Here is a 25,616-nt window from a genome sequence, read left to right on the forward strand (position 1 = left end):
AAATGAACTTTTTATTTTGTGGATTTTTTGTATATTTTTATTCGTCAGAAATAGCTCTGATATTTATTATTTCTTTTCTTCCACTAATGTTGTGTTTGGTTTGTTCTTGCCTTTCTAGTTCCTTGAGGTGCATTATTAAGTTATTTGGTCTTTCTACTTTTTTGATGAAAGTGTTTATTCATGTAAACTTTCACCTTAGAACTGCTTTTGTCATATCCTGCAGTTCTTGTGTTTCCATGTTTATTTGTCTCAATAAATTTTTAAATTTCCTTTTTAATTTCTTCAGTTACACATTTGTTGATCAGGTGCATGTTGTTTAATTACCATGAATTTTTACAGTTTCCAGCATTCCTTTTGCTTTCATTTTGTTTTATTCCATTATAGTCAGAAAAGATACTTGATATGATTTTGATTTTTTAAAATTTGATAAAACTTCTTTTGTGACCTAACATATGGTCTGTCCTGGAGAATGTTTCATGTGCTGTTGAGAAAATGTGTTTTCTGCAGCAGATGGATGAAATGTTATGTAAATGTCTGTTAGGGCTCTTTCATCTGGAGTGCAGTGTAACTCCAATGTTTCTTTGTTGATTTTCTGTCTAGATCATCTGTCCAATGCTGAAATCCTCTATTGGATTGAAATCCTCTATTACTCTTGTATTGCTGTCCATTTCTCCCTCTATGTCTATTAATATTTGCTTTACATATCTGAGTTCTCCAGTATTAGGTGCATATATTCTTACAATTGCTACATCCTCTTGCTGTATTTACCCCTTTATCATTATGTAATAACCATATATATATAGATAGATAGATATAGATATATTACAATTCTTGACTTAAAGTTTGTTTTTTCTCAATAAGTATAGCTATTTCTGCTCTTTTTTGGTTTTTATTTGTGGGAATATGTTTTTCCATCTCTACACTTTCAGTATGTATGTGTCCTTATGGGCAAAGTGAGTTTGTCATAGACAGAATATTTGGATCATTTTTAAAAAATACATTCAGCCACTCTATTTTTAATAGGATAATTTAATCAATTTACATTCAAGGTTATTATTGATAGATAACGGTTTATTACTGCCATTTTGATACTTGTTTTCGGGATTTTAAAATAGATCCTTTCTTCCTTTTCCCACCCTCTTACTGTATTTCTTTATAGCTAAATAAGTTTCACTAGCAGTATGTTTTGATTCTCTGCTATTTATTTTTAGTGTATCTATTATAGGTTTTTGCTTTATGGTTACCATGAGGCATACAGAATATATCTTACAGTTATAACACGTTATTTTAAATTGCTAATGACTTAATCTTGATCACAGTGAAAGCAACAACAAAAATTCTCAACTTCAACATCATCCCCATCCCAACATTGTGACTTTTTGGTATTTCAATTTATGTCTTTTTCTATTTACTATTTACTAATTAACTGTTGTAATTATTTTTAATACTTTTGTCTTCTAGACTTCCTATTAAAAGTATAAATGGTTTACTTACCCCAGTTACAGTTTTAGAATATTCTGGATTTCTTTTTTCTTATTTTACCAGTCAGTTTAATAACTGCAGATGTTTTTGTTATATGTTAGCATCCAGTTTCTTCTGTATTGAAAAACTCTCTTTTGGTATTTCGTGTAAGACAAGTCTGGTGTTGGTGAATTCCCTCAGCCTTTGTTTGTCTGGGAAAGTCTTTATCTCTCCTTTGAGTTTGAAAGATTGCTTTGCTGGGTATAATCTTACTGTTTGGCAGTATTTTTTCTTCAGCACTTTGAATATCACATTCCAGTCTCTCCTGACTTGCGGGATTTATGCTGAGAAGCCCCCTGAAAGTTATATTGGGACTCCATTGAATGTGATATTTTTATTTTCTCTTGCTGCTTTGATGATTCTTTGTCTTTAATTTTTGGTAACTTAATTATGATGTGCCTTGGGGAATCCCTCTTTGGGTTGAATTTGATTGGTTATGTCTGAGCGTCCTGTCTTTACCTGAAGGTTGTAATCTTTCTCCAGGTTTGGGGAAATTTTCAGCCATTATTTCTTTAGATATGCTTTCTAGGCATTTTTCTTTCTTGTTTCCTTCAGAAATTCCTATTGCACAGAGATTAATTCACTTGATTCTCTTGTCCCATAATTCTTGTAGGTTTTCTTCACTCACTTTTATTCTTTTTTTTTTCTTTTTGCTCCACTGGTTGGATAATTTTATATGGTCCATCTTCAAGCTTGCTAATTCTTTCTTTTGTTTGAGAATATCTGTTGTTGAAGCTTTCTAATGAGTTTTTTCAGGTCAGTTATTTTATTCTGTATTGCTAAGACTTCTATTTTGTTTTTGAAAAATTGTTTCTATTTCTTTGTCGTATTTCTCATTTTGTTTTTAGATTGTTTTCCAAATTTTATTTAGTTTTCTGTCAGGTATTTCTGTGATTCTCTAAACCTCTTTAAGAGAATTATTCTAAATACTCTGCCAGATCTCATAGATCTTCAAATCTTCTGGGTCAATTACTGGAGATTTGTTGGTTTCTTTTGGTGATGTCATATTTCCTGAGTTTTCGCAACTCTTATGTTGATTCCTGAGCATTTGATGAGACAGCCACTTCCAGTTTTTGCTGACATTCTTTGGTGGTTTTAGACCTTTACTACTTAGTATTGACTCTTAAACACTGCTCTACTGTTGCTTTCCATCCTGGGAAGAACTTATGTTGAGCACCAGAACTAAAACACTGCACTATAACTAACATGTTGCCCTGTTACTGTTTCCTCGTGTAGAAAAAACTTACAGTGAGCACCAAAACTTAAACTTAGACCCATAACTATATTGCATCCCTGCCATTGTTTTCTGGTCTTGGGAAGACTTAAGTTGGCACTAGGTATTAATTCTGATCTTTTAGTTTTTTTCCAGGCCAGGAAAATCCAGCTAGGGATTTAGGCATTCCCATGGATTGTGCCATCTGTGGCACATAAAAGAGACTGGCCAGTCTCTTTAATGTGGCACCCCCACTGACTGGAGCACAAAGTAGCTGCCAAAATCCATGCATCAGTTACTGTGATTAGTGCCCAGTTCATCACAGGTAGTTCAGCTTTCCTGGTACACCCAATTGCTCCCCTGGAAAAGAGTCAGTGTGGGCTTCCCATGAAGATTTCAAAAGGTGAGGAGATTGACCGTCCACCTCTCATTTCCTCCAATCACCATGGAAACCACAGGTCTAGAGAAATTCTCTTGAGTGGTTATGCCAGCTTGGGAGAGGGGCTGGCACAGTCTGAAATGACTATTTCTCTTTCTAGTCACAACTTCTCTGATGCCCTAATGGGTTTCTCTACTTTCCCTCTGTGCTCTGGTGAATTTAGGCAGATATTCTTGTCTTTTAATAGTTTCAAGTTGAATTTCTGTGGGGGAAGTGATGATGCTTAGGATCTTCTATTCTGTCATCTTGCTGTCACTCATAATTATTTTAATATTCACTGTCCATTGAATGGATATTCCATGATTTTTTTTTTCATTTACCTACTGTTGGGCATTTTGGGCTATTTCTAGTTTTTGGCTGTTACAAACAAAGCTGCTATTCATATTCATGTATGTACATGCACTTTCAGTTTTCTTGAATTATCTAGGAGTAGAATGGCTATATCATATGGTATTATATGTTTAGGCTTTTAAGAAACTATTGGACCATTTTGCAAAATTCTATATTCTACATGGCCACCAGCACTATATGAAAGTTTCAGTTGCTCCACATCCTTTTCAACACTTGACATGGTTTATCTTTTTAATTTTAGCCTTGGTAATAGGTATACAATAGTAGCTAATTTTGGTTTATTTTGAATTTCCCTAATGACTATTGATGTTGATCACCTATTCATGTGTTTATTTGCCATTAGTATTAGTTTTCTATGGCTGTAAAACATTACCAGGAACTTAGTTACATGAAACACGAGCCATTATTTTCTCACAATTCTGTAGCAAAGACGTCCTGGTGGGCTCAGCTAGTTTCTCTTTTTAGGGCTTTACAAAGCTATATATTGGTGTATCAGCTGGGCTGGGCTCTTACCTGGAGATTTTGGGAAGAATCCACTTTCAAGCTCATTTACGTTTTTATGACAAGATCAGATCCATGCAGACAATCTCTGTTATTTTAAGGTCAGCTATCCCATACATCATCACATAGCCAACGATGTGATGTCATATTCATAGCTTTGATGATTAGACCGGATCGTATTTGAGGGGCCATTTTAGATATTCTGCATGCCACACAACTCACATGTACCCTTATGTTAGATTATCTGATCAAATATCTTGCCAATTTTTAATTGGGCTGTAAGGGGTACAAACCTTTTACAAGGTATATACTTTGCAAATATTTTCTCTCAGTTTGTGGCAGTCTTTTTATTCTATTAATAGTGTTCTTTGAAGAGCAGAAATTTTAAATTTTGATGAAATCTTAATAAATTTTTTACTTAATGGATTTTGTCTTTAATGTTATATTCAAGATATCTTTGGCATATCTTAGGTCACAAAGATTCTCTCCTGTTTTAGAAGTTTTATAGTGTAAGTTTTACATTTCAGTATATTTGAATTTATCTTTGTAAATAATGCAAAGTATAAATTGATGTTTATTTTGCATATGGATATTCAATGTTTTAGCACCATTTGTTGAAAATATTAATATTTATTTATTCAATTGTTTTGTTACTTTGTTGAAAATCAGCTGTCCATATGAATATGGGCCTATTTTGTTACTATTTTCTGTTCCTTTGATCTGTTTATGTATCTTGATGCCACTACCTTGTGGTGTTAATATGAGATTTGAACTGTTAGTCTTTGAATATGTTTCTCCTGTTACAAAGTTGTTTTGACTATTCTAGTTTCCCTATGGGTCCATATGAGATTTAGAATCAACTTGTCAAATTCTTTATATTAAAAAAGCCTGCTGGGATTTTGATTGAGATTATCTCAAATCTGTTGGTCAATTTGGGGTGAATTGATGTCTTAACTATATTGAATCTTTCAACATATGTATATGGTCTATCTATTCATTTATTAAGTAGTTATTGAATTTAAGTAATTTATTTAATTTCTCTCACCAAAGTTGTATAGTTTCAGTCTACTGGTCTTGAGCAACAAATATGACATCTATTCCCAAGGATCTCTTATATTTATATTATTGGAAATATTATTATTGATTTTTAATTTTGAATTCTTCTTGTCAGTGCGCAGAAGTTCAATTTATTTTTCTATATTACCTTGTATCCTGAAACGTGGCTAAACTCACTTATCATTTACAAAAGTTTTAATACATGCCAATAGATTTTCTACATAGTTACAATCATGTCATCTGCAAATGAGAATGTATATTCTTGTCCTATTTCTAATTAGGTGGGCAAAGCATTCAGTCTTACATCACTAAGTATGATGTCAGTTCTAGGTTTCTGCAGATGTCATTTATCAGGTTAAAGGAGTTGCCTTCTATTCCTTGTTTTTTGAGATCAGGATTGACTGCTGGAATTTTTTCAAATGTTTCTTCTCCACATATTTAGATGATCATAATTTTTTTTAGTTTGTTAATAGGATGAATTACATTGATTGATTATCATATATTGAACTAACTGTTTATTCCTGGGATAAACTCTAATTGATCATGATGTATTTTAATACACATATTGTAGTATTTGATCTGCTTTATTTGATCTGTCTAGATATTTTTTGCATCTATGTTCATGAGAGATATTGGGTTCCAGTTTTCTTTTATTTTGATGTCTTGTCTGGTTTTGTTTTTTGGGTAATGCTGGCCCATGGAATGAATAAGGAAGTATTCCCTCTTCCTCAATTTTCTGGATATGTTAGTGGAGAATTGGTGCTATTTCTTTCTTAAATATTTAGTATACTTAACCAGTGAAGCCATCTGGGTCTGCAGTTTTCTTTGTGGAAAGATTTTTAAGAAACTTTATTTTATTTAATAGATACAGAGATATTCATATCTCCAATCCAATCTATTTCTTCTTTAGTGAATATTGTTAGTTTATGTATTTCATGGAATTGATAATTTTATAAGTTATCAAATATTTGGATAAAGAATGATTTGTAATTTTTTTATCCCTTTGATATCTGTGGGATCTGTAGTGATGTCTTCTCTTTGATTTCTGATATTGATAGTTGTGTTTTCTCTCCTATATTCTTGATCAATTTGATGAAAGGTTGTTATAAATTGTGGTCTTTGATCTGCTCTATTATTTTTATACTCAAATAACTGGATTTTTTGTTACATTTATTTTTAGAGAAAAAATGTTTCCATGTTTTCTAGTCTATTGATTTCTGCTTTAATTCTTATTATTTACTTACTTTTATTTACTTTGGACTTGCTCTTTTTTTTGTTACTTAAGGTGGAAACTGCTGTATTATTTTGATATTTGACTAGGTATTTCGTCCTATGAATTTCACCCTATATGTTACTGTAGTGGCATTCCACAAATTTTAATTTGTTGTGTTTTCATTTTTATTTTATTCAAAATGTTTTCTAACTTTTTATATCTTTCTTAATACATAGGTTAATTACAGTGTGTTATTTATATTCCAAATATCTTGGAATTTTCCAGATCATTTTGTTTGTGATTTCTAGTATAAATCTCTTTGGTCAGAGAATGTACTTTGTATGACTTGAATATTTAAAAATTTATTGAGACATTCTATGTATTAAATTATGGTTTATCTTGATAAATATGCTATGTGCACTTGAAAAGAATGTGTATTCTGTTGTGATAGAGTGTTTTATAAATGTTAATTAGGTCAATTTTGATGATACTTTTCTATATTCTTTATCTTCTATAGCCTTATTGATTTTTGATTGGCTTATTCTATCAACTATTAAGAAAATCATATTGTGATTCTCTACTGTGTTTATAAATTTGCCTGTTGATTGTTGTACTTCTGTTGTTGCTTCATGTGTTAACAAGCTCTGTTATTAAATTCAAGAAGGTTTAGGATTATTATATGCACCCAGTGAATTTTCCTTTTTGTTATTATGAAATCACATTCTTTTATTACTGGTAATATTCTTTTTTTCTGAAATCTACTTTTTATAATGTTAGTTTTGTTTAGCGTTAACATGGCATTATTTTTTCATTCTTTTATTATTGATATCTTTATAAAGTAGATTTCCTAGAGATAACATATAGTTGGTGGTATGGCTTGGACATTTGTCCTTTCCAAATATCCTGTTGAAATGTGAGGTGTTTGGGTCATGGGAGTGGGTCTTTTGTGAGTTTCATGGTGCCTTCCTTGTGTTAATAAGTGAGTTCTTGCTCTGAGTTCACATGCAATATGGTTGTTTTTAAAAGTGTGGTTCCCCCTCTTTCTCACTCCCTCTCTTGCCATCTGACATGCCTGATACTGCTTTGCCTTCTGCCATGAGTTAAAGCTTCCAGAAGCCAAACAGATGCCAGCACCATGCTTCCTATACAGCCTACAGAACCACTAACCAGTTAAACCTCTTTTCTTTATAAATTACCCAGTCTTCAGTGTGTGTTGCTAGCAATGCAAGAATGGACTAATACAGTTAGATCTTGTTTTTTTTTAAATCAATTTGACATTCTGTTCCATATAGTGGGTTAAATTACATTTAATGTGATTATTAATATTGCTAAAACAGTTTAAATTTGTCATTTTGCTATTCATTTTCTTTTTGTCTCTCTTTCTTGTGTTCTTATCGTTTTATTCCTCTGCTATATTTTGGATAGATTGTATTTTTAAAATTCTACTTATCTCCTATATTGGCTTTTTGCTATATCTATTTGTTTTGTTATTTTGGGTATTTCTGTACAGTTTATAATACATCACTTATCACACTCTACCCTCTTGTGATGTTATATCAACTCACATAGAATATAAAAAACATTATAATAGTATACTTATCAACTCCAAGCACTATGCTATTATCATCATATATTTGATGTTATATATATTATAAACCTCATATTACATCATCCGTTTATGTAAGCAGTTAATTATATAACAAAGATACTTTTAAATAAAATAACTTGTATATTTTGCCATGTATTTACTACGTAAAATTATTTTTGTTTGGCAGATCCATATTTCCATCTGCTATCATTTTTCTTCTGCTTGAGGCCTCCTTTTATGTTTTTATTGTGTTGACTATTTTCTGCTGATGAATGCTTTTAGCTTTTTTATGTCAGACAAAAAGCACTTATGTCCCTTTTACTTTTAATAGACATTTTCAATAGGTGTAGACTTTCAGTATGACAGATTTCTTCTTTTCTTTCAGTTCTTTAAAGATGTTGCCCATTACCTTTTCATTTACATTGTGTTTTAATGAGAACTTTGCTGTTCTTTTCTTTTTTCCTCTGCATATAATGTTTATTTTTTCCTTTAACTGCTTTTAAAATTTTCTTTTTACCACTGTTTTTAAGCTACTTCCTTGTATTGTAACTTGGCATGGTTTTTTTCAGTCTTTCTCAAGTTTGAGTTTTATTGAAATTCTTAACTCTGTAGGTTTATAGTTTTCATAAATTTTTAATGACCATTATTTCTTCAAGTAGTATTTTCTGTCTTTAATCCCTTCTTGGTGACAACAATTACATTTATATTCGACTACTTTAAGTTATGTCAGAATGTACTGATGCTCTGCTTATTTCCAATTTTTTTCTTTTGAATTATTTTTTATCTTCTAAAATTCATTAATCACCTACAATGTCTAATCCACCATTAATACTCTTGTTGTGTGTTTTCTTTCCTCTCATTTTAGTTTTTATTTATGGTATTTGAATCTTTTTTTATCTTCCTTGTCTCTACTTAACATTTTGAAAATATGGAATTCAGATATTAGTTTGGTGCAAAAGTAATTGCTGTTTTTGCCACAGCAACTACTTTTTGCACCAACCGAATATAATAACTATATTAGTATGATTGTTAGTTAATTTTAACACCTGTGTCAGTTATGTGTTTAAGTCAATCAATTGTTTCTGTTGTTGTTTCTCTCCATTAGTCATATGTTCTTATTTTTTTATGCCTGGTAATTTTTTATTTTATGACAGACATTATGATTTTATCTTACTGGATGCTGGATATTTTTGTAGCCCTATAAATATTCTTGAGTTTTGTGCTAGAGTACGTTTAGTTGCTTGGAAACAGTCTGATTCTTTCATATCTTGCTTTTAAGATTTGTTACGTGGAACCAGAGCCATGTTTAATGTAGGGCCAATCATTCTCTGAGTGAGGCAAGATACTTCTGCCTCTCTAGGTGAAGCAAGATACTTTTTCCAGTATCCTATGGGGCTGGGCACAGTAATACTAGTTCTGGTTCAGCGTGAGTCCTCAGATTCTCTCAGGTACTTTTTTTCCCCTGGCTTTGGGTAGCTTCCTCATGCACATGTGCTAACAAATACTTTGCTAAATATTCGTAGGTGACTCTATTAAGATCTCAGGAGTTTTATCTGTGAAACTCTTTTTTAGGATCCTGTCCTTGAAAGTCTACCTTGCTGTCCCCCAAACAGTCATCTCCTTCTGTATGCAAGAAATAAGCTGGGATTTGCCTGTGTTACCTTGCAATCTGAAAACTCTCTCAGGGCCATATGTTGTGGTCGTTAAAGGGCTCACATCATTTGTTTCTCATCTTTCAGGGACCAATGACCTGCATCATTTCATGACCATGTCTTTAAAATCAATTTCATGTATTTTGTCCAGATTTTGTGTTGTCTTAGGTGACAAAAATCCAGTCCTTGTGACTCAAAGATGGAAGTGATATTCCTCAGGCTTATTGTTTAAATTTTATATTTGTTTTTAAATATTAAGATGATAGATTTTAAAGTTGTTTTTACAAGCATGTATTCACAAATAATATATCACAGGTTTGGATAGATTTTTTTTATTAAATATGGAATCTCAAATTGAATATAATTGGCATTGCATATTATATTTTTAAAAATTATTTTTTTCTTTATTAGAAACATCTCCATATAAGAATTTTCCTCAGAAGAGTGCAACTTTCAGATCTGATGAAAAGTACCTTCAATTTTTAAAATTATTATCATTATTGTGTTCATTTTTAAGTTGTATTTCAACTTCAGTGTTCCTCAAGCTTTACATTTGGAAACACCAGTAAATATTAAATTATATCTAAGAATAAAATGTTTATCTCTATATAATGAGCAAAGTCAACACTAACTAGAAAACAAAGTTCAAACTCCTCAGCAAGGCCCTCAGTCAGGAACTTCCTGCTTACCTTTTGTTTTTCTTTAACCTTAATTCCTCTTTCCTGCGTTATACTATAAGCTTGCATAGTACTGAACAGTTTATAGATCTCTGCACCTATTCTGCTGTTTCTTGCCTCTGCACTGTCTCGTATGCTGTTCTTTTCTCCTAGTGATGCCCTTTCTTCCTTTTTTAACTTGGAAAATTTGTAGTTATCCTTCAAGCATGTCAGATGCTATTTTCCGTAAGAAGTTTCTCTGAATTGCCTCACACTGGGCACAATGCCCCCCTCTTTATCACCTGGGAAAGCATCCATCTCTGCATACATCATTTCATATTGAAATTATCTGTCTACCTGTTTGCTTTCCTAAAAAATTCAGAAAGATTTAGAAACTGGCAATATGGGGAAATAAATGTTACCAAATTTAAGAAAATTCAAACCTGAAATAACTGGAAAATCAGAGTTACTCACAAAGTTAATTTGTTTACATAGCAATATGCCCAGATACTAGTAAATTATTTAGTTCATTAAAATTGCAAATTGCATTAAAATGTTCAAAAGCAATATATTATAAAAGTATAGGGTTAAAGGCCCTTCCACATACAGTGAGTTTAAATATTGAAATATTTAAATATTGAAAAATCATCTTATTCTCAGAATTAATGAGACCGGAATAATGCACTTTGAATACTTAAAAGATCCCAACTATACTAGAGCAGTGGGTATATTCTGCCAGTGGACTTCAAAGGCAACGGTGCTGAGAGTTTCAAAAGCAGGAGTTTACATGGTCATTTGAAGTCCACAGTATACTTCACCTAGAGCTGCATTTCAGCTTTGTTTATATTGTGTGTACAACACTGTAGGTGATCTATTGGGCTAGTAGGAGACACCTCTAATGAGAGTCTTTTTAAGTAATCTTCAATATAGATGGACACATATTTGATGCGTTACAAGGAAAGTAGGCCAATTAGAGATAAAGCTTAATAGCTTCAAGGAGGGAGCTGGAAGATTTACTTACACTTGACAGTGAAGAAGCAAAACATAATCTTAGTAAAGCCCTTATATTTAAGAAATGATATCTTCCTTTAAATAAATAGATTTTCAGATTTTTAGCTTCCTGAATGAAGTAATTTTATGCCGGTTTTGATGGACAAAATCACCAATTTATTTTTATCTGTGGGCTTGTGTCAATACTCTATACAACAGAGATATTGTAATATGCTAATTTATGCCTTGATTTTTCCATTAATACTATGAAAAAAGCTTCATTTTTCTCTGAAAACTATTCTAGTCATCCTCACTCCTTTATAATACATTCTTACATGCTACTTAGGAATCCTCTTTAACAATGTATAAATTTTCAGACTTTCTTTTCTAGGGTGATAGTAGATTAATATTTTAAAAGAATAACAATACCTATAAATGTGTGCATAAAGAAAAAAGCTGGCTAGGCGCTGTGGCTCGTGCCTATAATCCCAGCACTTTGGGAGGCTGAGGCAGGTGGATTATCTGAGGTCAGGAATTTGAGACCAGCCTGGCCAACATGATGAAACTCCACCTGTACTAAAAATACAAAAATTAGCTGGGCATGGTGGCAGGCGCCTGTAGTCCCAGATACTCAGGAGGCTGAAGGAGGAGAATCGCTTGAACCCGGGAGGCGGAGGTTTCAGTGAGCTGAGATCGCGCCATTGCACTCCAGCCTGGGTGACAAGAGTGAAACTCCGTCAAAAAATAAAAATAAAAATAAAAATAAAAATAAAAATAAAAATAAAAGAAAGAAAGAAAGCTGGGCAGGATCATGCATGCTTGTAGTCCTATATACTTGGAAGGCCAAGGTGGAAGGATCATTTGTGCCCAGGAGTTAGAGGCCAGCCTGACAAAATAGTAAGGCCATAAAAAAAGAAGAGAATACAAATACTTATAAATATGTATATAAAGAATAAAAGCCAGGCATGTTGGCACTCCCTGCTACTTGGGAGGTTGAGGTAGGAGCATCATTTGTGCTCAGGACTTAGAGGCCAGCCTGGGCAACATAGTGAGACCCTGCTTCTTAAAAAACAAACAAACAAAAAAAGAATAAGGATCTTCAGGACCCAGAAGTGAAGAGAAAAATTGATGATCAGAGTGCTATGGCTCTGTGGGAAGTCCTATCAGTCTTAAAAAATTGGAATCTTTTGTTTCAATATATACAGTACATGGTCTTGTGCCCAAATGAGGAAAGGAAGTATTCCAATCTTAGATGAAAATACGGCTTTCCAAGAGTTTAATTGTCTTTAAAGAGATGAATGAGAAAATCCATCTAAGCACAGAAAGATTATAAGAAAGCTAACTTTTCACTGAGACTTGCGTAGGTTTGTGACTTGCTTTTACATTATCTATGGGTTCCTGGATGGCTTATTCATTTGGGGTTTCTGACAGAAGAAAACTCAATGTTATATTGAAAGAACATCTTCTCAACACAGGATTACCCTGGAGGAAAAGGATTGGAGGAGAAGAAAACCCTGATAAGGATAAGCTCATAATTAAAGAATATACAAAATATTGGCCAAAGTCACAACAAACAAGAGAATCGAAAGTTGAAAATATAAGATAATAGAAGAATAATCTGTAATATAGCATACAAGTGCTTATAATGATTAAAGATATGAAAGAGGAAATCCAAATCCTAAGAGTATAATTGCACTCTTTATTTGAGCCAATGCTATAGTATCGAAAAACCAAATCTCAGTGACTTAACACTACAAAGAATATTTCTTTCATACCAGAGTGTGACCAGGTGTGTAGTGATGGCTTTGCATGTGCTGAATAAGAGTTCTTGACTCCTTTCATTTTGTGTTATAACCATTTTGTAAGGTGTCCTTATAGGACTCAGACAGACATGGAGCAGGAAGAGAGAGAGAAGTATCTCACAGAATGTTTATGAACCCGAAGCTGGAATACAACATGACATAGTGCTAGCCAAACTGCAAAAGAAATGGAAACAGGATCGGTAGGCCTCTGGTCAATCTCTACCTACATATAAAAATTTGACAGAGTTTCAATTAGATATTATCAGAAATGTAAATTACAGGCATTCGTTGTTTCATTTCATATAAATAGATGATAGAGAGATAGATTTATTACTTTGTCCAGGTACCATCCCAGTTACTGAAGATGGAGGAAATGAACAAAAAATCCAATATTCCTACCACAGTGGAGTTTACAAAATCCTACCTGTGGAAGCACACAGTCAGCACATAAATGAAGGATTAGTGAGAGTATTGAGTAGTATAAAAATGAAGCAATATGAAATGATGCAGAGAAGTGCCTTGCTATAATAGGGTGTTCATGAAAGTCCTCCTCTAGCCCTCACCTCCAGGAGGTGATATTTGAGAGATGTTTCCTTGTTGCTAAATGTAACATTTAGTTGTTTTCACTTTATCATGCTTGATCCGTTAGCTGCATTTAGGTCTCCTGCTCATGTCCTCATTAAAAAAAAAATTACTTCACTTGGTTTCCAAGGTATCGCCTTCCAGTGTGTTTTTCCTACCTCAGTGTATTAGTTTCTTATGGCTGCTAGAATAAAATATCACAAACTTAATGGCTTCAAATCACATACATTCATTGACAAATTCATTTGGAATTCTCAAGGTCACAAGTCCAAAATGGGTCTCACTGAGCTACCAACAAGATTTCAGCAGGGCTGCCTTCCTTTCTGTAGGCTCTAGGAGAAAATCCACTTCCTTGCCTTTCCAACTTTTGGAACTTGACCACATTCCTCGGCTTGTGGCCACTTTTGTCTGTCTTCCAAACCCAGCAATTTTCCGTTGTTGCTTTCTTCAGCAGCCACTTTTCCCTCTAACCTCCTCCGACTCCTTCTTCCACTTTTGAGCACCCTTGGGTTTACTCTGAGATCCCCAGATAATCCAGGATAATCTCCCCATCTCAAGATACTTAATCACATCTACAAGCTCCCTTTTTCAATGGAGGGTAACATATCCACAGTTTCCAGGGACTAAGATGTGTATGTATTTGAAGTAGGGGTTGGTGGTTATTCTGTCTACCACATTCAGTGACTGCTTTCTTTTCTCAGTGTTCACAGTTATTTCCTCCTTATCTCTCTGACCCTTACATATAGAGTACCAGGGCAGAAATACAGCTCTGTTGGTTACTAGAGATTGAAATATTTTTATATTTCTCAGTAGGTAGTCTTAACAATTACCAATAACTCTTGAGTTCCAGACATTTCTGCCTTTTGCCCTAGGTCCCTGACTTTCACTGAGGACTTTAAATCTTTGTTCCTGCTACATAAAATACACAATAAATGTCTGGTTTAGTTGGAGGCTTTGAAGACACTGACCCAGCATTGTGGTCAGGGTCCATTTAGAATTGTTCTTGCTCAATCTATACCAGCTGTTAGCATCCCTGGGTGTGCCCTTTCCTTAAGTAGTTATTTTCTTGATGATTTCATCCAGTCTTAAGACTTTAAATACTACCTAGATGCTGATGACTCTCAAAGTTTCACTTGTTGTCCAATTTTTTCTCCCAAACTTCAGAATCTGACGTCTAATTACCTACTCAGTATCCTGAAGGCTGTATTTTTGGCATCTAAAGCACAATCTTATTTATCAGCGCACTGCTGCTTTATGCCCCCTGCCTCAATTTTTCTCCATACCACGGTCTTCTGTCGATAAGGAAATATCAACTCTATCTGCTTTCTCTATCTTAAAGTGTATGCAGAATCTATTTCTTGCCTTCTCTTCAGTCACCAAGCCAGTCCAAACCCCCATTAGTTCTCCCCTCTTAATTCAAAGCATTTTACATTGTCTCCCTTCTTCCTTTGGTCTTTTTCAACATAGCAGCAAGAATGATCATCAAATTCTGATAATATCATTTTGGACCCCTGCTCAGAGCCCTACTTTGGCTTCTTATCTCAGAGTAAAGACCCTCCCCCTGCCTTAGATCACCTTGACAATCTTTGCATCTAGTACCTCTCTGCAATCAACTTCCACTGCTTTTCCTCCCACTCACACAGCTTAAGGCACACTGACCTCCGTATTATTCTTAAACTAAGTCAGGATGTCCTCTGCATCTGGAATACTCTTCCTTCCTGTATCTGGAGCATTCTTTGTTGGATAGTCACATAGCTTGAGCCCTCACTTTCTTTTATTATTTAAATATTGCCTTACTATAGACATTTTCCTTAACCAATGTTTTAAAAATTGAGTACCTTAACTCATCAGTTCCCCTGTACTGTGTTATATTTCCTTTTAGGAGTTTCATGTTTGAATACAATCATACACCTCATAACAACACTTTGGCCACTGATAAGCCTCATATATGAGAGTGGTCATCTAGTAAACTAAGGCTAATTTATTATTGAAGAAAGAAATTGTTTCTACAAATTTAATGTAGCCTAAGTGTACAATATTTATAAGGTCTTCAGTAGTGTACAGTAATCTCCCAGGCCTTCACAGTCACTCTCAAATCACTGACTCATTAAAAGCAACTTCCTGCAAGCTCCACTCATGGTAAGTGTGCTATACAGGTGTACCATTCTGTTTTAACTTTTATACCGTGTTTTTACTGTATTTTTCTATGTTTAGATGTGTTTGGATACACAGGTGTTTACCATTGTGTTACAGTTGCCTGCAATATTCAGGAGAGTAACAGCTGTACAGGTTTATAGCCTAGGAGCAATAGACTGTACCATCTAGCCTAGCTGTGTTGCAGGCTATACCAGTTGTGTAGTGTGCTTACTAGGTTTGTGTAAGCACACTCTGTTGTTTGAAGGACAACAAAATTGCCTAACAATGGATATCTTAGAATGTATCCTTGTTGATAAGCAGTGTGTTACTGTATACTGTATATTTTACTTAATTTATGATATTTAATTTGTATCTAGAACCCACTAGGATATAAGCTGTATAGAGATTTTAGTCTTTTTTTTTTAACTGCTTGTCCCACCCACTGTCTACAGGCAGGGTTTTAGCCTCACAAGGCGTTAAAAACTTGAACATTAAATAATATACCTATTTTACACTTTAAAAATCATGAAAATGAATGAAAAGTAGCATTCAAGGTTTAGCAATATGGGAATTGTAATACACATATATTTAAAGTAGGAAACAAGTCCAACTTTTCAGTAGAAAAATAGTCAAAATCTATCACAAACCTTAAATATGCATACACTTTGGTATAGGAAGGCTCCTCATTAGAATCTATCGTAACAAAATGATGTGAATGTACACAAAGATTTTGCAATAAGAACAACCACCATAGTCTTATTTATGAAATTGAAAAATTTAAAAATTTTAAAAACCTACCCCCCTAAATTTCCAAATATAGAAGCTTAGTTAAATGAAATAAGGTATATTTATACAAGATGATCTTATGCAATCCTTAAATTAGTATTTAGATAAATATTTAGAACATGAGAAATATTAACAATATGCTGATGAAGTGGTAAAAAGCAATTTATACAAAGTATATGCAAAATGACTTAATTTTTGAAAAAATATATGTAGACTGATAGATATATAGATGGGATTCTATATATCAGTCTGAGAATACAGCTATTTATCAACTATATGTTGTTTGTGTTCATGATATTTGATAATACTGTATATCTTTTTTTAAATTCTTACATCAGTAAGTAGGGACTAAGGCTCCACTTTAGCTTATGAAATAAACTCTTTGGGGTTATTTTAGTCTTTAGAAACTTAACATGTAGAAGCTGCCTAGCCACAAGTACGATTGTATTAAAAATGTAGTTAGTATGACTCAGCTGAGAAGACAAATTTATGTTATGCAGTTAATCCAATATTTGATCTCAGAGATTTTAATTAAACCTAACCCACCCACTCTCTGTCTCTGTCTAGTTTCTATCCTTTTGGCAGTAATGTACAATCTGGTTCTATTGAACAAAAGAAGGGGAAATTCCCAATCTGGCCAGAGTGGAGTGAAGCTGACATAAATTCAGAAAAGTGGGATGCAGGCAAAGGTGCAAAAGAAAAGGACAAAACAGGAAAAAGCCCTGTATTTGTAAGTAGATGTGAATGTGACTGGGTTTCATTTTGGTTTTTAATTTTATAATGGAATGAGATTTGTAAACATAAAAAGGTATTCATTCTTCTCCATAATGTGCATTCAAAAAGGAAATTTTTTATTTTTCTATCAGCCCCACCTCCCAACACTCCCACTTTGTCTTTCCAAGCCTTAGTCCTGAGCTTTGGTGAATCATATTTGGGTAAATTGGAAGAAAGAGATATGACCAAAGAATCATAATGATATAAAGGAAAAATTAAGAGATAGGGCAGGTTAGCTAGTCGACCTTGGACAGAGTTTGGAAACAGGCATTTATAAAGAGTGGTTAAGAAAATGAAAATCCACAGTGGACTTGGAAGCTGTGACCGGGAGATAATAGGAAAGATAATTTTTTAAAAGAAATGTTAACTGTGAGATGAAAACTGGATTCCTCCTACTATCTCCTCAAGATATGTGAATAAAGATCCTCACTGCTCTTCGTTTACTTTTTGTCACATAAACATGGCATGTCCCTGAGATTGGTGCCAAAATGTAGAATTTCTGCATTTTCCAATTATATTACTTTATGTTATTTGGCCTATTTAAAAATGTTTATTTCTAAAGACTTCAAAGTTAAGGCTATGGGTCTGAATTTCATTTAAAATATGATCTATTTATTGGGTGCAACAATTCATTTAAAAATATTTATAGAAAACAATATAATTTTCAAGACATAAACATAAGTGCCAGAAGGGTTTAGTTGAACTTTACATAAAGCATTCTGAAATAGTAAATCTTAGCATGTACGTTTTGTTCACAAAAGATTGTATCACAAATTGCATGATTCATATTGGTCAATTTGTTAACAAAAGGTACTCAATAAAGGTATTGCTGACTCTGTTAGCACCTAAACAATTTCCAAATTAGCAACATGTAAGGGAACAAATTCTTTGTACCACATCTAAAATGATTATGGAACTTCTAGATGCAGAGGGCTTTGAATTCTCTGGGTTCAAATGAAAATTGGCATATTCTATGTATTTTTTTCAGTGATTCAAAACTTATGGAGAGAAAGAGAGAGAGTGTGTGTGTGTGGGTGTGTGTGGGTGTGGTAAAATCTAGGATAGAACCTTACTTTCCACTTCCAGTCTGTCACAATCTCATCCATAACTCGTGAAGTAGCAGCTCCTTCACTGGAGTGAGTGGTGGACAGTGTCCAAGCCTTGTGATTGCATCTGCATGAAATGGTTGCATGGTAGCTCTTAGCCCTGATTTGCAGCATCCATATTTTATTAAGATTAATTTCCTTAAGCATCCAACTATAACAAGTATCCTGGGAGTTTTGCAGAAGGCCGCTTCCCTAGACATGAGGCTAGTCATCAGGAAATCAGCCTCAGATGAATTCACCCTTTCCTCTAAGTCCAGAGAAAGGTCTCACTTCTTTAGCTAAGTGATGAGAACTAAAGGATGTGATGGGTGAATCAAATTGTGAATATATTATGCAGTACTGTAAGGTTATTATAAGGGACACCGATAAGAAAAATAATGTGGAAAGATTACCCTTAACTTCTTAATGAGGGAGGCCCAAATCCAGGGGAAAAGGGAACCACAACAAGGTCAGTTCCACATTCACCTTGTTCTTTGTTTATTTATTTTTTCCTCTCTCAAGTACATTTATTAATTCAAGGCATGAAGATTAGGGATCAAGCACAAAGTAGTGTCCTGGGACCTGTGTCAGTTTCTTGAGCTGGAGAGACAGAGGATATTGCCTAGGGCTGCTAAAGCAATCCAAACTTGAACCAAAACCCCAGGGCTAATGGCAGAGAAGTGATCTGAAAATTTTGCATATAATTTTACTTGAAGATATTTACTCAACTCCAAAACTATGTATGAAGGATAAGCTACGGAGCAAATGGGTAAACAGCAGCAGCTTGAAGGCGAAATAAAAAACGATTTAATGGTACTTTGGAGAGAAATTTAGGAACATCAAGGTAAAGGGACCCCAATAAACACTCCAGCTTTTTTAGACAGTGCACAAGACCAGCTATAGCATTCTGTATAAAGTAAGGGCAAACCAAAGTTACACCAGCCCTACCAAATCCTGAAACCCAGTGTTGACTGAGTCAGGTATATCTTGTACTCTGCCTGCCAAAAGGAAATAAATTCTCCTCTCTGGAATAACACATCATTATCTGGAGCCCATATTAATTTTTATACTCAGTGTATATAATTCATTAAAAATTATTAAGCGTGTGAATCCTACCAGATGTACAAAGACAAGCTGCTATCATTCTTACTGAAACTATTCCAAAAAATTGAGAAAGAGACACTCCTCCCCAACTCATTCCATGAGAACATCATCATCCTGATAACAAAGCATGACAGAGTGACAACAACAAAAAAATCTTCAGGCCACTATCATTGATGAACATCAGTGCAAAAATCCTCAACAAAATACTTGCCAACCAAATCCAGCAGCACATCAAAAAGCTAATCCACCATGATCAAGTAGGCTTCACTCTCAGGATGCAAGGTTGGTTCAACAGACACAAATCAATAAATGTGATTCATCACGTAAACACAACTAAAGACAAAAACCACATGATTATCTCAATAGTTGCAGAGAGGACTTTTGATAAAATTCAATACCCCTTGATGTTAACCCTTTTCCCATTTACAAAAAAGTGCAGCTCGCTTCCAGCATGCATTTAATTTTACATAAACATACTCTTTGAGGCTGATGGAAATCTGACTGATTTTCAATGTGAAAATAAAACATAAAAAGCTGTTCTTACAGCAAAGACTTGGAACCAACCTAAATGTCCAACAATGATAGACTGGATTAAGAAAAAGTGGTACATATACCCCATGGAATACTATGCAGCCATAAAAAATGATGAGTTCATGTCCTTTGCAGGGACATGGATGAAGCTTGAAACCATCATTCTCAGCAAACTATCGCAAGGACAAAAAACCACACACTGCATGTTCTCACTCACAGGTGAGAATTGAACAATGAGAACACATGGACACAGGAAGGGGACCATCACACACTGGGGCCTGTTGTGGGATGGGGGAGGGGGGAGGGGGAGGGATAGCATTTGGAGATATACCTAATGTTAAATGATGAGTTACTGGGTGCAGCACACCAACAAGGCACATGTATACATATGTAACTAACCTGCACGTTGTGAACATGTACCCTAAAACTTAAAGTATAATTTTAAAAAGCTGTTCTTAGAGTTATTTCTAAACAGAACTTGTCTATAATCTTAATGTAACAGAAATGTATATGATGATCAGTGTTTAATAATTTTCATCATGTGATAAATTTCAAAGCACAGCACAACACAAAGTGGAGCATCACCTTCTGCAAAAAAAAAAAAAAAAAAAATGCACTTCTCTCCAGATCATCTTGCCAACCTTGCTGTTGTGCAAGCCTCAAAGTTTGCAGTGACTACTTGGATTTCATTTCATTTCCCTGATATTGGTAATAGGCTTTTGGGCAAAATGTCTTCCAGACAGATGAAAAGGGGTGGCATCACCAGAACATGGGTGACCTTGAAGATGTTGCTGCCCTGGCTTGTGATGCTTTTCCAGCATTTTTTTAATCAACAGGAATCTGAGGTTTACATGGCTAATCATGTGCTCAGGATTGTCCTTCTTGAACAGGATATAGGAATTCAGTGCTTTGATATTTAGAGGTGGCGAAAGAATTTCTTATACCAAGCGTGTTTTATCTTGGGATAAACACTGCAACTGCAAGCACTGCTGGTGAGTATTCTTGGGTGCAAATGGGAAATGGTTAAAAACTCTCCACAAACTAGGTATGAAGGAACATACCTCAAAATAAAAAGAGCCATCTATGAAAAACCCACAGCAAACATTATACTGAATGGCAAGAGCTGGAAGCATTCCTCTTGAAAACTGGCACATTACAAAGATGCTTTCTCTCACCACTCCTATTCAACACAGTATTGGAAGTCAGCCAGAGAAATCAGGTAAGAAAAAGGAATAAAGGGCACCCAAATAGGAAGAAAGGAAGTCAAACTATCCCTGTTTGCAGATGACATGATTCTATATCTAGAAAACCCCATAGTCTCAGACCAAAAGCTTTTTCAGATGGTAAACAACGGCAGCAAAGTTTCAGGATGCAAAATCAGTATACAGTGCTCACTTCAGCAGTGCATATACTAAAATTGGAATGATACAGAAAAGATTAGCATGGCCCCTGCACAAGCATGCCTCCTGCACAAGCATGGCACGCAAATTCGTGAAGAGGTCCGTAATTTTAATTAAAAATCTAACTTCACAATTGAAATAATTAGAGAAGCTAGAACAAATTAATCCCAATGCTAGCAGAAGACGAGAAATAATGAAAATTAGAGCTGAACTGAAGGAAATTGACACATGAAAAACAATTTCAAAGATCAACAAATCCAGGAGTTGTTTTTTGAAAAAATTAATAAAATAGGCCACTAGCTAGACTAATAACAAAGAAAAGAAAGAAGATCCAAATAAATGCTATTAGAAATGATGAAGGGAAGGTTACTACCGACCCCACAGAAATAAAAGCAGCTGTCAGAAACTACTACAAATTCCTCTATGCACACAAACTACAAAACCTAGAAGAGATGGATAAATTCCTGGACACATACACCCTCCTAAGACTGAGCCAGGAAGAAACTGTTTTCCTGAACAGACCAATAACAAGCTCTGAAATGGAATCAGTAATAAAGGGCCTACCAACCAAACAAAAGCTCGGGACCTGATGGATTAACAGCTGAATTCTACCAGATGTAGAAAGACGAGCTGGTACCATTTCTACTGAAACTCTTCTAAAAAGTTGAGAAGGAGAGACTCCTCCCCAAGTGATTCTATGAAGCCAGCAACATCTTGATAACAAAACCTGGCAGAGACACAGCAAAAAATGAAAACTTCATCCCAATATTCTTGATGAACATCGATGCAAAATTCCTCAGCAAGATACTTGCAAATCGAATCCAGCAGCACATCAAAAAGCTAATCCAATATGATCAAGTTGGCTTCATCCCCAGGATGCAAGGTTGGCTCAACATATGCAAATCAATAAATGTGATTCATCACATAAACAAAACTAAAGACAAAAACCACATGAATATCTATATAAATGCAGAAGAGGCTTTTGATAAAATTTGACACCCCTTCATGTAAAAACCTCTTAATAAACTAGGTATTGAAGGATCATACCTCAAAATAATAAGAACCATCTATGATAAACTCATAGCCAACGTTATACTGAATGGGCAAAACCAAAAGCATTCCCCTTTGAAAACCACCATAAGACAAGGATGCCCTCTCTCACCACTTCTATTTAACATAATATTGGAAGTCCTAGCCACAGCAATCAGGCTAGAGAAAGAAATAAAGGACATCCAAATAGTAAGAGAAGAAGTCAAACATTTCTGTTTGAAGACGACATAATTCTATATCTAGAAAACCCCACAGTCTTGTCCCAAAAGCTCCTGCAGCTGATAAACAACTTCAGCAAACTTGCAGGATACAAATTCAATGTATAAAAACCACTAGTATTCCTATACACCAACAATAGCCAAAATGAGAGCCAAATCAGAAAGGCAATCCATTCACAATTGCCACAAAAGGAAGAAAATACCTAGGAATTCAGCCAACCAGGGAGGTGAAACATCTATACAAGCAAAACTACAAAACTGCTCAAACAGAAACAAATGGGAAAACATTCCATGCTCATAGATAGGAAGAATCACTATCATTGAAAAGGCTATATTGCCCAAAGCAATTTACAGATTCAATGCTATTCTTATCAAACTACCAATGACATTCTTCACAGAACTAGAAAAAACTATTTTAAACTTCATGTGGAACCAAAAAAGAACCTGAATAGCCAAGGCAATCCCACGGAAAAAAAAAAAAAAAAAAAAGCTGGAGGAATCGCGCGACCTGACTTCAAACTATACTATTATACAAGGCTATAGTAACCAAAGCAGCATGGTACTGATACGAAAACAGGCACATAGACGAATGAGGCAGAGTAGAGAGCCCATAAGTAAGGCCACACATCTATGGCCATCTGATCCTTGACAAAGCTGACAAAAACAAGCAATGGGGAAAAGACTCCCCATTCAATAAATGGTGCTGAGATAGCTGACTAGCCATATGCAGAAGATTGAACCTAGACCCTGTTCTTACACCATACACAAAAATCAACTCAAGATGGAATAAAGACTTAAATGTAAAACCCAAAACTATAAAAACCCTGAAAAACAACCTAGGCAATACCATCCTGGGCATAGAAATGGGCAAAGATTTCATGATGAAGCCACCAAAAGCAATTGCAACAAAAGCAAAAATTGACAAGTGGATCTAATTAAACTTAAGAGCTTCTGCACAGCAAAAGAAACTATCAACAGAGTAAACAGACAAACTACAGAATGGGAGAAAATATTTGCAAACTGTACATCTGACCAAGGTCTAATATCCAGTATTTGTAAGGAACTTAAACACATTTACAAGAGGAAAACAAACAACCACATTTAAAAGTGGGCAAATGACATAAACGGACATGAACTTCTCAAAAGAAGTCATACATGCAGCCAACAAGCATATAAAAAAAAGCTCAATATTACTTATTATTAGAAATACCATTTCACACCTATCAGAATGGGTATTATTAAAAAGACAAAAAAGAACAGATGCTGGTGAGGTTGCGGAGAAAAAGGAATGCTTATACACTGTTGGTGGGAGTGTAAATTAGTTCAACCATTGTGGAAAGCACTATGTCAGTTCCTCAAAGAGGTATAACTAGAACCACCATTTGACCCAGCAATCCTATCACTGGCTATATACCCAGAGCAACATAAGTCATTCTACCATAGAGACACATGCATGCGAGTGTTCATTACAGCACTATTCACCATAGCAAAAACATGGAAGCAACCTGAATACCCATCAATGACAGAATGAATAAAGAAAATGTGGTACATATACACCATGGATACATATACACCATGTGGTACGTATATACTATGAAACCATAAAAAAGAACAAGATCGTGTCTTTTGCGGGAACATGGATGGAGCTGGAGGCTATTATCTTTAGCAAACTAATGCAGGAACAAAAAACCAAATACCACACATTCTCACTTCTAAGTGGGAGCTAAATCATAAGAACTTATGAACACAAAGAAGGAAACAACAGACACTGGGATCTTCTTGATTAGGGAGGCTGCAAAGAAAGAGAGGAGCAGAAAAGATAACTATTGGGTACTGGGCTTAATACCTGGGTGATGAAATAATCTGTACTACAAACCCCTGTGACATGAGTTTACCTGTGTAACAAACCTTCTCATGTACCCCCAATTATAAAATAAAAGGGTTTTTTTTAAAAAAAAAATTAACAGACATGAAAAGAAACAGAATCAAGCGACTGAAAACGAAGAGGAGAAATCAAATAATAGAAACTGATCCATGAACATCTTAGATTTTGGCATTGTTAGATAAAGGACTTTACAACAACTAAATATTTGCAATAAAGGAGGGGAAAATGATGTGAGGAAACCCCAGAAGTGTAGCAACAGCTCCTGGAAATTCAGTCAATTTTTCGATGACTCGCTTTTTGAGACTCTTGCCTGGATATTGACGTACATTTTGTCTTCATTCAAATTATTCCAGTATCTTAAAGGTGACAATAAACTACATCTTCCAGATAAACATATATACTTATAATGTTCAAACTGTACACAATGCCCTCAAATATAACCTGTTTCTCAGACCACACCGACCTTAGGGTAAAAACGTGATTACTGTGAAAATCACAAAACAGTATTTATTTCTTCCTGTCCTTATTAACTCAGGTGAAACTTAGTCGCTCTTTTTCCTGTATAGATAGTTTATATTCCTCAGGTATTTCGTTTATAACCTGTCAATTTTAATATTACTTTTTGTAAGGACCTTTTTTCCCCAGTATCCTATAAATTCTTAGAACTCTTACATAGTACTTGCCCAAAGCATTTTTAACTTACTGGATTGCTAGCACTTGAGAGTACGCATTTGGATATTATTCTTTCTCCAGAGCTCACTAACTGACCCATAATAAGAATTCAAAAATTAGTGAATTAATTGCATTCTTGGGCATTTATCCCAGATAAATGGAAACTTATGTTATGCAGATGTTCACAGCAGCTTTATTGGTAATAGCCCAATCCTGGAAACAGCCCAGATGTTCTTCAATAAACAGTTGGTGAACAAACAAATGTCTTTACATGAAAAACTACACAGCAATAAACAAGAACAAACTATTGATACCTGAAACAACTTGGATGAATCTCCAGAGAATTATACTGACAGAAGAAAAGCCAATCCAAAAGATCTCATTCTTCCTTACAATTATACCACAAATGGT

General features: G+C 34.6%; 1 protein-coding gene and 1 pseudogene across 5 annotated transcripts in view; both read left to right on the forward strand.

Moving 5' to 3' along the window:
• The window catches only part of ADGB (androglobin), a 221,790-nt gene that overhangs the window by 22,009 nt on the left and 174,165 nt on the right, over positions 1-25,616 (forward strand). For 3 of the 5 annotated variants that reach the window (XM_034963048.3, XM_055114198.2, XM_055114197.1), the window contains exon 2: positions 17,072-17,216. In XM_034963048.3, coding sequence (XP_034818939.1) covers positions 17,072-17,216 — 145 coding nt within the window. Of the gene's footprint in view, positions 1-17,053; positions 17,217-25,616 lie in introns of all 5 variants that reach the window. The other 2 variants (XM_055114196.2, XM_055114195.1) reach the window with 1 other exon arrangement.
• On the forward strand, positions 21,368-21,491 carry LOC112440189 (U6 spliceosomal RNA; annotated as a pseudogene).

This window comes from Pan paniscus, chromosome 5, assembly GCF_029289425.2.
Source record: "Pan paniscus chromosome 5, NHGRI_mPanPan1-v2.0_pri, whole genome shotgun sequence".
Lineage (NCBI taxonomy): Eukaryota > Metazoa > Chordata > Mammalia > Primates > Hominidae > Pan > Pan paniscus.